Below are 13,296 nucleotides of genomic sequence, written 5' to 3'. Positions count from 1 at the left end.
CACTCGAGCGATGTGGAATAACCGCTTGTCACTGGCATGTGCACTCGCTCATATACCCTTTCTCTCTTACGCCGCGAATCAATTGCACTCGTGGTCGGTACACGTAAATAAAAGAGTATACGAGTACTTGGTCGAGTAAACGTTTTTGTAATAGTTGAAAGCTGTGAGTGCGAGTGCACGTGTCCATAGAGCAGTCGAACGAGTGCAGTCGCACTCAGTGGGAAAGGGAACCGCGCGTCCTCTTATCTTGCGGAGAGAAAGAGGTCACACGCGTTGTGTGTTATCAGGACGAGCTGGGCACTGTAGACATTAGAATGCGGTTTTCGAATTGTACTTTGATTGGGTTGCATCATGCACTCAGGATATGCTAGGATACTTGTCGCGCATCTCGGATGATCTTTTGCGATGTTTATTCATCTTCGCGCGATTTGTTTACTGGTCGAGGTGACTTCGGTTCGATTTGATTAGATGTAAGGTCGTTCGGTACGCTTTTATGTCGCTCGTTATTCAATCGGTGCCGATTATGCATAATTGTAAGGTAATGTAAGTTATTTCTCGTATGCATACAAAGTTGTATAAGTAATCTTGAGATTTTAAAATAAATACATTTATCTTGGTCTAGGATGCTTAGGACTAAAAGCCGATGTGCTGTTTATTTGCGCTCAAAGCTCGATTAATTGAGACGAGTACAAAGAAACTGATTTTGACATTTACATGATCGCACAATCAGCAATTTTTTCGTTATCACCGCGTCGACGTTGCAAAACGTGAATGAATTTCAGCAATCGATCGCTTACACTCCGCACTCTCAATTCTCTTTGTTTAAACAATAGGCCGCACCGATCCTATTCATGATCAAAAGTCGCGCTCGCCTTTCCCAACTCGGCGCACGCAATCACGGCGAAATTGTAAAAACGCTGACATAACTTCGGCATTTCTCCTTCTGCAAAAGACCGATAATTATCGTCCAAGAATCATCCACCTCTAGTATATACAATACGCGCTTACTTGAGCAATGATCGTTCAATTATGTTTACCCAGAGGCGATCGGTTCCCAGCTACCTATACAGATAAGCGAGTAATACATGTATACAAGTTTTTCGAGTGACAATACCAGCGCGGGTGGGAGTAAGTGCGTACGAGAAGGGGAAAAACTCGAGTCCTCCCCAAAGATTAGAACGAAGCACGTCGCGCATGCGGATAGAGGAGATGAGCCATCAGTGGCTCGTCGTTCGGTAGTACGCGAGCGCCGTTCGCGCCAGAATGATCCGGTTGTGTATAGCACGCACTTACTCTGCGACTTTCTGCGCAGCCTGACGCTCTTGTTTTTATGTATATACGGATCGCGTCGTCGAACTTATGCGAGGACAGAGGATTATAGAGACATTGTGTATATAGTTTCGTTTTCGATCGTGTCTATCGGATAATATACTTTTCACGCGATTCGCCGACACGCGTGATTATGGTGAACGAGGACGTGCCGAAGGTTCGTCTGCGACACGAAAAAATGAACAGTGGTACGTTTTGATTTAGTTTATAACAAATTTAATTTTGTCAATCGCTTCTGAACGTGCGGTGCGCGACGCCAGCGATGATACAGTAAACTTGGTATTGGAGCAAGTGTTATTCTCGCGTCTATTATTCTATAAGCGCTATTGTTATTTTCCAGTCGATGGTAGTCCCACGAAAGGTCTCGCACCGCTGGACGCCGAGAAAATGGACAAGTTACAGGATCGAATGCAGGTATGCGATTCAGTTTATTTGTCAAAATAAAGACTCGTAATTTCGTATGAAACGATCGATCGTTGAAAAAAACGAGATCTTGAGTACGATCGATCAGCAGATCAATTTAGATTCATTCGCGTTAAGGATATCGTACCTCAGGTGATTTTCGATGATAACGATATGCGCGAACCTATAAACGATCGTCATATATGATAGAGATACAGCGAGAGGTCAGAGTATCGGGTCAAATCACTTTGTGTCACTCGGAGCTGAATTTAAAATGCATCGTAGGACGAGATGACAGGCGTTTGATTCAATCGCGAAAATTGCTTACGCTTGGAACATTTTTCCCGCAGGAGATGCGCAAGACCGTCGTCGAGGACCTGGATGCCATGATGTCCGAGGTCAGAGAGCTGAAGCTCGCCGCCTCGGGGATGCAAAGCAGTGGAGCCAATGGAACTGAGGACAACAGGTAAAATATTGTTGTAAACCATTGGTGACTAACGCACTTTCGGTTTTTACTCCGAAATGGCTTTCGCACGGTGATTCACGACGATTGTGCGCGAGAAATGCGAAGTACAATGACTGATGCATTGTTTTTCACAGGACGACGAGGAGAAACGGTAAACTGCAGGACAAGGTGTTCGTTGCGAGAAACTCGTACCTCACGGATCTCTTCGAGATCAGTCACTTTAGGACAATTTACAATATTTTTATCGTCATGCTGATGATACTCTTTTTGAACACGGCTGTTCACGACTTCATAGAGACGGGAACGTGAGTATATATCATATCGTTTGCATATTGGTCGAATGTTGAGCAATCATGATTGCAAAAGCGCAGCGTATAAACAAAAAATACTGTTTATTGGCGACTCGATAATTAATTTGACTCGCCTTCTGGTTGATACATAATTCATAATTATAATACTACTTCATTTGAAGTTATCGTCTGTCATTGATATACGTCCTGATACTTTTATAATCTTAAATCGTATTTTGCTGTTTGCAAGACTGACTTATGTAATTAAGATTTGTATTTTAAGAATAATCTGACGTATTATTTTTTTTTTTTTCGAGAATTTTGTTCAGTCTCAAGTCTCACATTTTCTTTTTACTCTTATCTAAATGACATAGGACGCGATACTGGAATAACTGTCTGTTTGCATTTTTCATATTTTTCAATTAGTTAATATTGTTTACTTTCGTTTTCATCCGCAGGACTCACGTAGGCATAGGGACAATAATACGAAGTTTCGGAAACTTTTCTACAACAATTCTTATTTGGATTCTCATGACGATATCGACGTTCGTCACGTATTTGGGATTCTCCATGTGGGCTCACAAACGCGAAGAATTTTCTCCGAAATGTAAGATAATTTTTAAAGTTATAATTAGTTTTTGCAAATAAATTCACTTATTTTATAATGTATACCTTCACAGCATTTAAACTGAAAGCATGGGACTACTTATTCTTGATAGCGCACGCAGCTCAACAGCTAGCTTTCATCACAATACCAGCCAAATTTTTAATAGATATTCAACATCCGCCTGCGTCCAGTTTATTGATTCTCATGGAACAGGTAGTCAATTTTTCGACTGCTCTTGACGCTGCCATTCGCGTTAAGAAAAATTTTTAAAATCGTCTGTCTTCTATAGTTTGATAAGTTAATCACACTTTATTTCAATTATCTAGGTCCGTATGCTTATGAAAACGTATGCCTTCGTTCGGAGCACGGCCCCCCGAATCTTAGTACAAAAGGCCAAAGACGAAGACAATAAAAGGGTGGTCTGTCCAGGATTTTCCAAGTTTTTATACTTCTTGTTTGCCCCGACGTTGGTTTATAGAGACGAATATCCAAGGTTCGATTGTAATAAATACGAGCAATTTTTCAGACTATTATCAAACTATTTGGGATAACAACTTCAATGGTTCTATTTTAGAACGAAAGAGATCAAGTGGAAAGTAGTACTCACGAACTTCGTGGAAGTCCTTCTGGTGGTATTCTACGTGGCTTTCATGTTCGAACGTTTCATCATTCCTCCCTTCGATAAATTCGGCTCCAAAATTTTGGAACCACATGCCGTCGTCCTCACGATATTCAGCTTGATGTTGCCTGGACTCATAATGTTCCTCTTCGGCTTTTATACTGTGCTACATACCTGGCAAAATTGTATGGCCGAACTGCTCAGGTTTTCCGACAGACTATTTTATAAGGTTCGTGGAATCTACACATTAAGTTAGTCGAATAAGCTGCGATATCTTACAGCAAGATTTTATGCCTTTAGGATTGGTGGAATTGCACGTCCTACGACGCCTACTACAGGACCTGGAACATCATTGTACACGACTGGCTTTATGCCTACATCTACAAGGACGTGTACGAGACTCTCCACAACAAGGTCATCGCAACGTTCACGGTCTTCCTGGTCTCGGCTGCCTTCCACGAGTACATCCTCGCCTTCACTTTCCAGTTCTTTTATCCGGTGATGATGCTCATGTTTGGCGGCTTTGGTATGCTGTTTGTTTTCATTACGAAAAATTATTCAAAGATGGACGGCAATATTTTCATATGGTTTGGTCTCTTTGCCGGAAACGGTATACTCTTTTCTCTATATTCGATGGAGTATTATGCTAGAGGTCACTGTCTACCTTACGAAGATCCACTCTTTGATCTTCTTTTGCCGAGAAGTTGGGCCTGTCGCCCTAGTGAGCTTAACGCTTCAGCTGCTGCTGTGAGTTGATGAAAAAGCTCGTATGCTCTCTATTTGAATAATCGAATGTTACAGCGTTGAGTTTTAAAATAACAAAACCTTTTTGGCCGTTGGATCGCGAAAACTTTGAGATGTTTTAATAACGTGTAGATAAGATATACTTGTGAGGCGTTTAAGAAACTAAATTAAGAACGTATTTTATAGGCAAATCTACTTTGGCATTATTTTTTATGTTGTTTTTCACCGTTGGTATAAGTTTGTATCGATTTTAGAATCGAATTTGTACATACTACCCTAAATATGTAACGATTAGTTAACGTATAGGTTTAGGTTTATAAAAATAATGAACTAATTAATGTAAGTAACCTATAACGTATTTTTCTTTATTTTTTTAACATTTTCCATACTTAACGATGAAAATAATGTTTGTAAATCACCATACATACATACTTTATACTGCCTCAAGATGTCAAACAATAAATAATTATCAAAATATTGATAAAAAAAAAAAGAAAAAAACCATAATTTGTTGGCATATCATTTACACAATTGTCCTCTTAATTTTATTTAACGATAAAGATCAAACAACATGTCGTAATAATTATAATAATAGTAATTATGTATATGTATGAATGAATGCGTGTATGTATATTATGTACATATACAGATATATTTTCTCTATACAAATTAAATTACGAATTTCCTTACACTTGTAAAAACGTATATTTGTACCTATTTTAGGCAAAGCGATTCGATATTTTTTAAAACGGTGATTTGCTAATAAATTTAACTAAGGTATATGTAGTAACTTCAGCGAAAAATATACGTAGTAGATTCATTGAAATTTTTTGGCAGTTTAAAAAATGCCGAATCGTTTTGGTTTTAGAAAGTCTCAGAAAATGAAACATTCATCTCACGACCTTCTAATTATAAGGCTTTAAAAGTTCTGCGATTTGCTCGGAATCCAATGGTATAGCAAATTCGCAACAAACATTACAACGATAGTAGATATTGTTTTTGTTATTTCATTTAGTGGCTATACTGTCTTTGCTGTACTGAAAAAAATATTTCCTATGAATGCTGTTCCCGCTTTAGTATAATCTTTGTCTGTTCTTACGTATACTATGAAGCAGTTTTTCATTTACTGCATATGGATACATTGATTGTGTATTTTATATAGTTTCGTACAGGTAATTTTGTCATCAACCTTTAGGAATTGTTCACTATTTTGGTAAAATAAATTACCAACTCGCTTTCTAAATGTCGCTGTGGCGTCATGGACATTGGCATTTCATTTGTAGGCGTAGCGGTCGTAGTAGACACATCGAACGCGTCTTCAGTGATTGTCCATTAAATAGTTTTCATATCTGTCGCCAACCGTTTCTATACAATGATTTTGTTCGTAAACTTGTATAATTTTAATTAAAACTATAGTTTATCGGTGTATTAACAAAAATAGTTCAAATCTCAAAAATAAAAAGTCTATTTATACGTCGATCTAATATTGTACAGATAGCGTCGAATGATACAATTTTAAAATATAATTCTTACTTAATTTGGTTCGTTAACATCACGGTTTCTTCCAACTTAATGAATCATAGCGAACGGCAGTTGTACTCTGTAGCTTCGCAGTTTCAAGAGCCTGAAATCAATAACATCTTATTAATTATTTGGTTTTCCTGAATGAAAAAAAATCATCCACAATCGCGACACTTATTTTATGCTTCGATTTATTGTATTCACAGACAGATATAAATAAAATAAAAACAAAAATTCAGTCTAACAACAACGACCAACCGATTCTACATGATGAAATAAGGATTCGGAATCCGAAACCCACCGACAATCGCCTCGTCCATGAGTTCGTCGTCGGTTATGCAGGGCGAGGCCGAGTGTGGGGACAGCGGAATGACCCTCGGCGAGGGAGCCGGGCTCTTGACAATGTGAAGACTCACAGATGGACTCTGGGGAAAGCTCGAAATTGGTGATACGGACGGTGGCACTGCAGCAAGCACCGCTGGTGACACTGAAGGCGGTGGTGGCGGTGGTAGTGGAGGTGGAGGTGGCGGGGGCGGTGGCGTCGTATTTTTTCTGATCGGCGACGACGACGACGCCGCGAAGGACATCGCGCTCTTCAGTGGTAGACTGCTGACGCTGCCTCCACCGCCCCCGGATTCCTTCGGCGTCGAAAAATCCAGCAGCATTTCAGCCGCTTCTTGTGAACTCGTGCCGCTACCGCCAGCTGAGGCTGACGAGGAGACCGGTGGTATAGGAGTGAGAGTTATACTCGCTGGTGTTGTTATACTCGATTCCACCTACACTCGAAACAAATTCATTCATTATTATATTATATAAATTAAAATAAACTTAATTAAAAATCCAACATCAAAAGCAACCAACCGATTTTTTGTCAGCATGAGGTAATCTGTGAAAGACTGCATGCTGCTGCTGCTGCTGTTGCTGATCCTTGTCGTCTGATGATTTGTACTTTTCCGAACCTTTCGTAACCAGATTCAAGCTCTCAAGGTTACCAGTAGTGTCGCTTCCCATAGAGTACGAAGAATGCTTACTTCCCGCCAGGTCCATACCCTCTTTACTCGACTCTCCACTTGGATTCAGAAATGGCCTGCCGCTGCCCACCTCCGCCTTCATTTGCAGACTTTCATCAGGTTGCATGGATAAATTCGTCGGTACGTCGGATTCGTGAGCGCTAATCGCATTCGCTGATGAGCTCGACGTTGAGGCACTACCTGCACCGTAACCAACGACGGAATTAGAAGCTCCGTGCGCTATCACAGGATGGGCTTCCTCGAGCTTGGGCACATTGGAGGAGGATGATACCGCTGGATTGGACATGATCTGTGATGATCTCCCAGGAGCGTCCGATGACTTAGAACCGGAGTCTACTTTGTCTACCGAGCGTTTATCGGCGTTGTCTGCCGCATTAGCCCGCGCCGACAGTTTTGGAATCTGAAATTTTGTGTCCAGTTGCTTAATAAGACCTTCGACCATAAGTCCAGACAGATTGGATAGTCCACTCATTGACGATGTGAGAATGTTTGAATTTAGATGCTGTCTTAACGCCTTTTCGTTCTCGCTCTCCACCGTAGAAGGGATCGATTTACGCAGATCGTTGCCTTTGCCAGCGAACGATTTATCGCCCGCAGTCTTGAACCTTGCCTTGTCTCGTGCGCGGCCCAATTCAGCAGCTATCGAGCTCTGCTTCATTGAACTGCCACCAGTTGACGAAAAGGACTTCGCTGACAGAGACTTTCCTGCTAGTCCTGAGGATGATGATAGCAAACCCGAACCAGAGCTGGATTTCAGACCACCACTGGAGAGTTTTTGACCGGAAGCGAGGCCTGACTTGCCGCTGCCCATACCACTGCTGGATGTCAAAGGCGAGGTAGAACGAACCTTTATAACAAAGGAATTAATGGAGTTATTGTATGCGAGCTCGTTATCCTTACGAATTATTAATTAATAGACATTCATTCTCATAAAAACTATGGTTAGTGTTAGTAAATTTAGTTCTAAGTTTTAACAGATACATGGTATCATCCAATCATCATTCTCATTCGACTCGTTCAAACACATTCTCAGAGAATGAAAATAAAGTAAAAACCTTTGCCGAGGTCTGGACCTGTGGTTTCCTCGAGACGGGACCTGAAATCACACCCGCCTTTAGTCCGCTGAACAGCTTTGGCAAAATGTTACCCGGCATCGTCACAGGTGTAATTGTAAGCCCACCTGCAGAGCCACTCGTGCCGCCTAGAGCCACAGACGACAGCTTGAGGCCACTGCTGTTAGACTTGAGATCTTTCGTGCGAGTCTTGTTAATCGTGAGCTTCATGCCATCTGAACTGGGTTTAACCATGTATTCTGTTGGATTCTTTGCGTCCGATGGGTTTTTGCTTGCCGAGTTGCTCGCTGAAGACGACGAGCTGCTCCCACCCGTTGTAGAGCTTGGAGCGAGATTCGAGCCCGACGAGCTCATTGCATCGTCGGTGCAGTGTTGAGCGTTTTTTAACTTGTCTATAACGGCACTGAGCGAGCCTTTACGATTGCGCGCCTGCTGTTGCTGCTGTTGGGTACTTGTCAAAGCTGACTTGCTCGGGTCAGATGGTGGTGTGCTGCCCCCGCTACCGGTTGATAGAGACGCTTGTTGCTGCTCCGAATCGATGGCTTTGGGCTTCGAGCTAATGCTCTTGGACTTTGGGCTCTGGTGTCCCGAACTGCTTCCACTACTGCTGCCAAAAATTAGAGACGACGTTTTGCGAGCCTCTTTATCTCGGGACTCTTTACTACTCAGTGATGAAGAGGACGACGAAGATGTCGACGATGACAGAGTAGACAGACTCATGGCCGATGACGATGGCGACGTCGACGACTGCAGAGAAGAAATCTTCGTTTTGGACGAAACACCAGAGCCGTCGCTGCTCTTGCCCGAAGGTGAATTGGCAGCAGATTTGAGCGCAGACATACTGGGCTTCCCCGCACTGCCCGAGTTTCCATGCTTCGGAGAAGACGTACCATGCTTTGGACTCACGCTACTACTGGGCATCGATGACATGTGCTTTGGGCTGCTGTAAACAGGTGAATGCTTTGGACTTGGCACAGGTTTACTTCCACTTCCGCCACCAGCACCGTTACCACCGGTACTTCCACTGGAGCTACTTGATGACGACGACTGCTTTAGCGACGTAGGGCTTGATTTGCCGACGAGAACCAAGGGATTATTTCGAGTCGGGGACGGGCTGAATTTACGCAAGGTGGTGGCTGGCGATGACGGCCTAGCGGAGGAGGGCGGTGACTCCGAGGCCGGTTTGATGCTCACCGAGACGGGCTTTGAAAGCGGATCGACATTGCTGCTGACCTGCTTAAGCGGCAACTTTCCCGGTGGACCCATAGGACTCGATTCTCTCTTGCGTTTTCGCTTCTTCTCTAGTTTGTTTTTGTCCTCGAGGCTGCTACTCGACGATCGGTTTTTTGAGCTCTTGCGCTCTTTACTTCGCTCGTCCCCCAACCCTTGTGACGTTCCCGACGAGGAGGACGATGTGCCCGTGGAGCTCGAGGATGTTGACGACTTGGCTGGATTGTTGATAGCCGTGATGGTAATGGAGTTGAGTAGCGGTGTTTGTGGCAACGATGCGATGGGTATGATCTCTATACCAGGTCGTCGGTCCAGGCCAATGCTCGTCAGCATAGAGTTGTAGCTGGCGCTCTGGCTAGAACTCCCGCTCGAGATCGGCGTGATGCTGACAGACGGCGAGACCAGAGTCTTATTGTCTTCAAAAACGTTCGTGGGACTCGGCTTCTCTTCGGCACGCTTTTTCAGTTTGCGCTCGCGCTTCAGTGCCTCTTCAAGGCTTGCTACTGTTGGCTCGACTTGCATTATCTCCGCATCGTTGTCGAGGTCGTAGTCCGAACTTTTATCCGTGCTCAAGACGTCTAGTGGATCGAGATTGGATAAATCCAAGCCAGCACTAGCTATGCTAGCGGCTGATGTAGGAGTTGGGGTGCGCGCGTCGTTCATCACGTCCTTACTACCCGTGGGTGTTCCCAGAGGCGTGGAGTCCGAACTAGAGCTCTCCAGCAAAATCTCGTTGGAGTCTAGATCGTTTTTCCGCTTGGGACTCTTCCAAGAGCCATCGGCGGCCTTTCGCTTGCGCGACTTCTTGCTTTTCCCGTCACCTGAAGGCGTCGGCGTGCTCGACAGCGCGCCCAACTGAAGGGGGTTTAGCATTGCAACAGGGGGTGTATCGGATGAGCCGGAAAATGACGGAAACCCGATACTATTCTCCGCTCCGGCCTCTAAAAAAGACTGCTGCTGCTGTTGGTTTTGTTGTTGGTTCTGTTGTGGTTGCTGTTGCTGCGTCGGGGCCTGCTGCTGTTGCTGCCTGCCCGTTGACCCCGTGCCGTTCATTCCAGTGCCCGGCTCTTGCTTGATAATAATGTCCTCATTACCGAACTCTGGCACGTTCGAGCCATTGTGGTTGTTCTGTTCTCGTCCGGTGCCTAGATTGCTGTTGAAGCCGTTGTTACCGCCACCAATGGGATTTAGCATAAAGGTTCGACCCTCCCAGGCTTTGATCAAGGTTCGCATAGTTAGTGGAACGCTGAGACAGCGTTGCAGAACCTTGCCTGCAAGATCCGATGTTTGCTCTGTATTCGTTATGCTGACTCCATAGAGTTTGCATTTCAAGGCGGAAATGTCTGACAGATCTAACTCGGCAGTCGCCAAGGTTTCTTCGAAGGGATGTTCCAAACTGACAGATATGCATTGCCAGGACAGAGCGCTTACTTCGAAGATCGTGGTATGTTCTGAGTCTTGCCTTGCCATCGGTCTTACACAACTCGAAATTAATGTATTAAACAAAGCCTGTTGTCGTAGAACATTTAATATCTGCGGTACGTGAGCTGGATGAGTAAAGGGTATGCTGCCAACTAACACTCCTTCCATATTCCTATTTTCTGTCATGAAGTAGCAGTGCTGTTGGTCTGGAAGACTCTGCAAAGCGAATGATAGTTAATTAGAAACGGTATGTCGCAGAAATTACCAATTATGTGAAGTTTATGCGAGTTTTTGCAAGAATACTTACAACTGTGAGTCCTCTATTATTTTGACAATCTAATTGTTTATCACTCGTGTGTTGAACAATCATGCTCAAAAGAGGATAAGGGACTGATATATCAGTGCATTCAAGGTCTGTAACCTTTTGTATTTTCCTAATCAATTCTAAGCACATGGGCATCTTCTTAGCAAGTTTTAATACAAAGCACGCTGGTAGCATTGAAGAATTTGCACTTGTTAACGAAGCATATGAAGGTGTGCTGTTGACAAAATAAACAAATTAGCACTGGGTCGAAATATTATGTTCATTGAAATTAGGTTTCTGATCAGTCTTTACGTACCTTTTGCCAGTGGGTGTTCTGGTTACAGTAATGATGCTCGATGTAGGCAGCTTGTGAGCTGTAGATCCTTCCAAACAAACTGTAACGGAATGTCCAACTTTTTTAGATATCACAGCCTCTAAGCTTAAAGCTTCACAGCTTTTATTTTCCTGATCTATAAGATCGTACGGCGAGACGAAATAGGTCAATTTCATGGCATGTCCACCCTTCCTTCTCTCAAGAATCCCTAGATAAGAAATAAGAAAAGTCAGTACTGTAAAAAAAAGTCATAACACTAGTAAATTTACACGAGTATTTAACTCACCAACAGGACTTTTATGTACAACATTAAACGGTTCCTTCATAAACTTTTGCAACTCAGCCAAAATTCCTAAATCGGTTTCTAACGATTGCAAAGCACTAAACGCTTTGCCCTTTACTTTCTTATCGGCGTTCAGTTGATAGATAGATGCCAGACCCTCTAACTGTGTTGTAAAATCAACAAAATCTCCTCGAGAGAGACAGGCAACCAGCTCTTCGCTCTAAAAATGAAATGATGTTATTTATAGTCACGAGCACAGTAAATCAAGCTAAGAGAAATGTCGCAAAAACTAACCTGTTGTTCATTTTTTCCATCGTGATGGATTTTAACATCCTTGACTGCTCCCGATGGCTCCAGTAGAACCTCCAGGAAGAACATGTCAGAGGATATGAAAAGTTCTGTGTTGGTGGTAGTCGGAGGTCCAGACATCACGAACTTTAGTCTGCAACATCAAAGCGTAATGTAAAGTTACCCGCAAACCCCATTCATTCTGAAACCACCAAACTATCTCTTACCCTAACTGTCGAGAGAGACTCTCCAGTCGCTCTATCATGGACTGCAACGATGTAACCCTGATGGAGTGCTGCAGCGCATCCAAGCTCTTCTGCAGCTGATTCTTCTCCACGCTGTCGATTCCAAACCTCTTGTCCTGCGAACATCACAACAGTCCAATGAATCAACCAAGCCGTTACAAGTCATAAAGTCATGCCCAGTTATCGGCAATCTACCTACCAGCATAGCCATGCGTATGTTCTTGGCAGTCTCGACAAGGGACTTGAACGAAGAAGCCTTGGAGCGAAGCTTCTCCATGAGCAGCTCCATTTGCCATTCTTTGCTCTTGTCCGAAGAAACGACCCCTCCGCCGGTCGTTTGCTCAGCTGCAAGGATAAAAAAGCGCGTGTCATAAAAACGTTGCGTCCACGCAACTAGAGTGTCTGTGATGCATCAATGCATGTCACGCATATCGTGAGTGAAAATCGTAAACTCACCAAGAGCTGGCTGGACGCCATTCGGCCCGATAAAACCGTTGACAGGCAAGGCGCTAGTCATCGTGCGCCTGTGTTACACACTCGAATCTGCTGACGAGAGGACGGACTTTCATCCTCTACATCGTCGAGGGCTATACTTATGTGGCTACCTGCGCCCACACTCGCTGTTTTGCTATCTTCTTCTCTCTTATGGCTGCCGCACGCACTCGCGCTTGCCACTTTTTGCAGGACTGCGAGGTAACCGCTAGCTCCGCATAATTGCGGTCAAGAGGAGGAGATCGAGATTTTCGAGAGCTAGAGGAAGAGAGTTTTGTGGCCCTACGGCCGCCAACACGCCGCGAACCCAGCTTCCACCATTTGCTTTTTGTACCTATGTATATATATATATATATATATATTACGCGTTGCAGATTGTCTGTTGCCTGCGATGCGCATGAGAGAGTATGCACACACCACATGCGAGTTGCCACTGGAATTTATTGGAAAGTGTACACGCTGCTGTCGGACGGTGACGCCATCTGCGCTTAGAGTGGGCTAGGAGGTGCTGCCATCTGTGAGGGCGGAGCTGAGATTTTACTTATCAACAGTAGGTCGGGTCTACTTTTTAGTACTTAGTCGAGGTCGAGACTGTCACTCACCTGCAGTCACTGTC

The 13,296-nt window shown here is 43.9% G+C and overlaps 2 protein-coding genes across 4 annotated transcripts; one reads left to right on the top strand and one right to left on the bottom strand.

The window, feature by feature from the left end:
* Positions 1-164: 164 nt before the first annotated feature.
* LOC100122384 (sterol O-acyltransferase 1) lies at positions 165-5,906 on the top strand. Its single transcript, XM_001605941.4, has 9 exons — positions 165-1,517; positions 1,670-1,743; positions 2,082-2,197; positions 2,332-2,502; positions 2,946-3,094; positions 3,168-3,307; positions 3,421-3,587; positions 3,669-3,942; positions 4,014-5,906. The coding sequence occupies exons 1-9, from the start codon at positions 1,463-1,465 to the stop codon at positions 4,467-4,469; spliced, it is 1,602 nt and encodes a 533-aa protein (XP_001605991.1). The 5' UTR covers positions 165-1,462; the 3' UTR covers positions 4,470-5,906.
* Positions 5,907-13,215, bottom strand: LOC100122399 (mediator of RNA polymerase II transcription subunit 1). 3 transcript variants are annotated; one of them, XM_032597351.1, is made up of 12 exons: positions 13,098-13,215; positions 12,645-13,014; positions 12,388-12,533; positions 12,171-12,304; positions 11,950-12,097; positions 11,659-11,875; positions 11,355-11,580; positions 11,042-11,273; positions 8,065-10,950; positions 6,840-7,856; positions 6,237-6,754; positions 5,907-6,081 (listed from the first exon to the last, which is right to left on the bottom strand). In XM_032597351.1, exons 2-11 carry the CDS (start codon positions 12,703-12,705, stop codon positions 6,242-6,244), a joined length of 5,580 nt encoding a protein of 1,859 aa, XP_032453242.1. In that variant the 5' UTR covers positions 12,706-13,014; positions 13,098-13,215; the 3' UTR covers positions 5,907-6,081; positions 6,237-6,241. The 3 variants fall into 3 exon arrangements, with proteins under 3 accessions (XP_032453242.1, XP_016837685.1, XP_016837684.1); XM_016982196.3 differs by having other exon boundaries at positions 8,065-8,105; positions 8,190-10,950; positions 12,645-13,110; XM_016982195.3 differs by having other exon boundaries at positions 6,280-6,754; positions 12,645-13,110.
* Between the last annotated feature and the right edge of the window lie 81 nt (positions 13,216-13,296).

Source organism: Nasonia vitripennis, chromosome 2, assembly GCF_009193385.2.
Source record: "Nasonia vitripennis strain AsymCx chromosome 2, Nvit_psr_1.1, whole genome shotgun sequence".
Taxonomy (NCBI): Eukaryota; Metazoa; Arthropoda; class Insecta; order Hymenoptera; family Pteromalidae; genus Nasonia; species Nasonia vitripennis.
The sequence above is the reverse complement of the archived record's forward strand: the minus strand, read 5'-3'. Positions and strand labels throughout refer to the sequence as shown.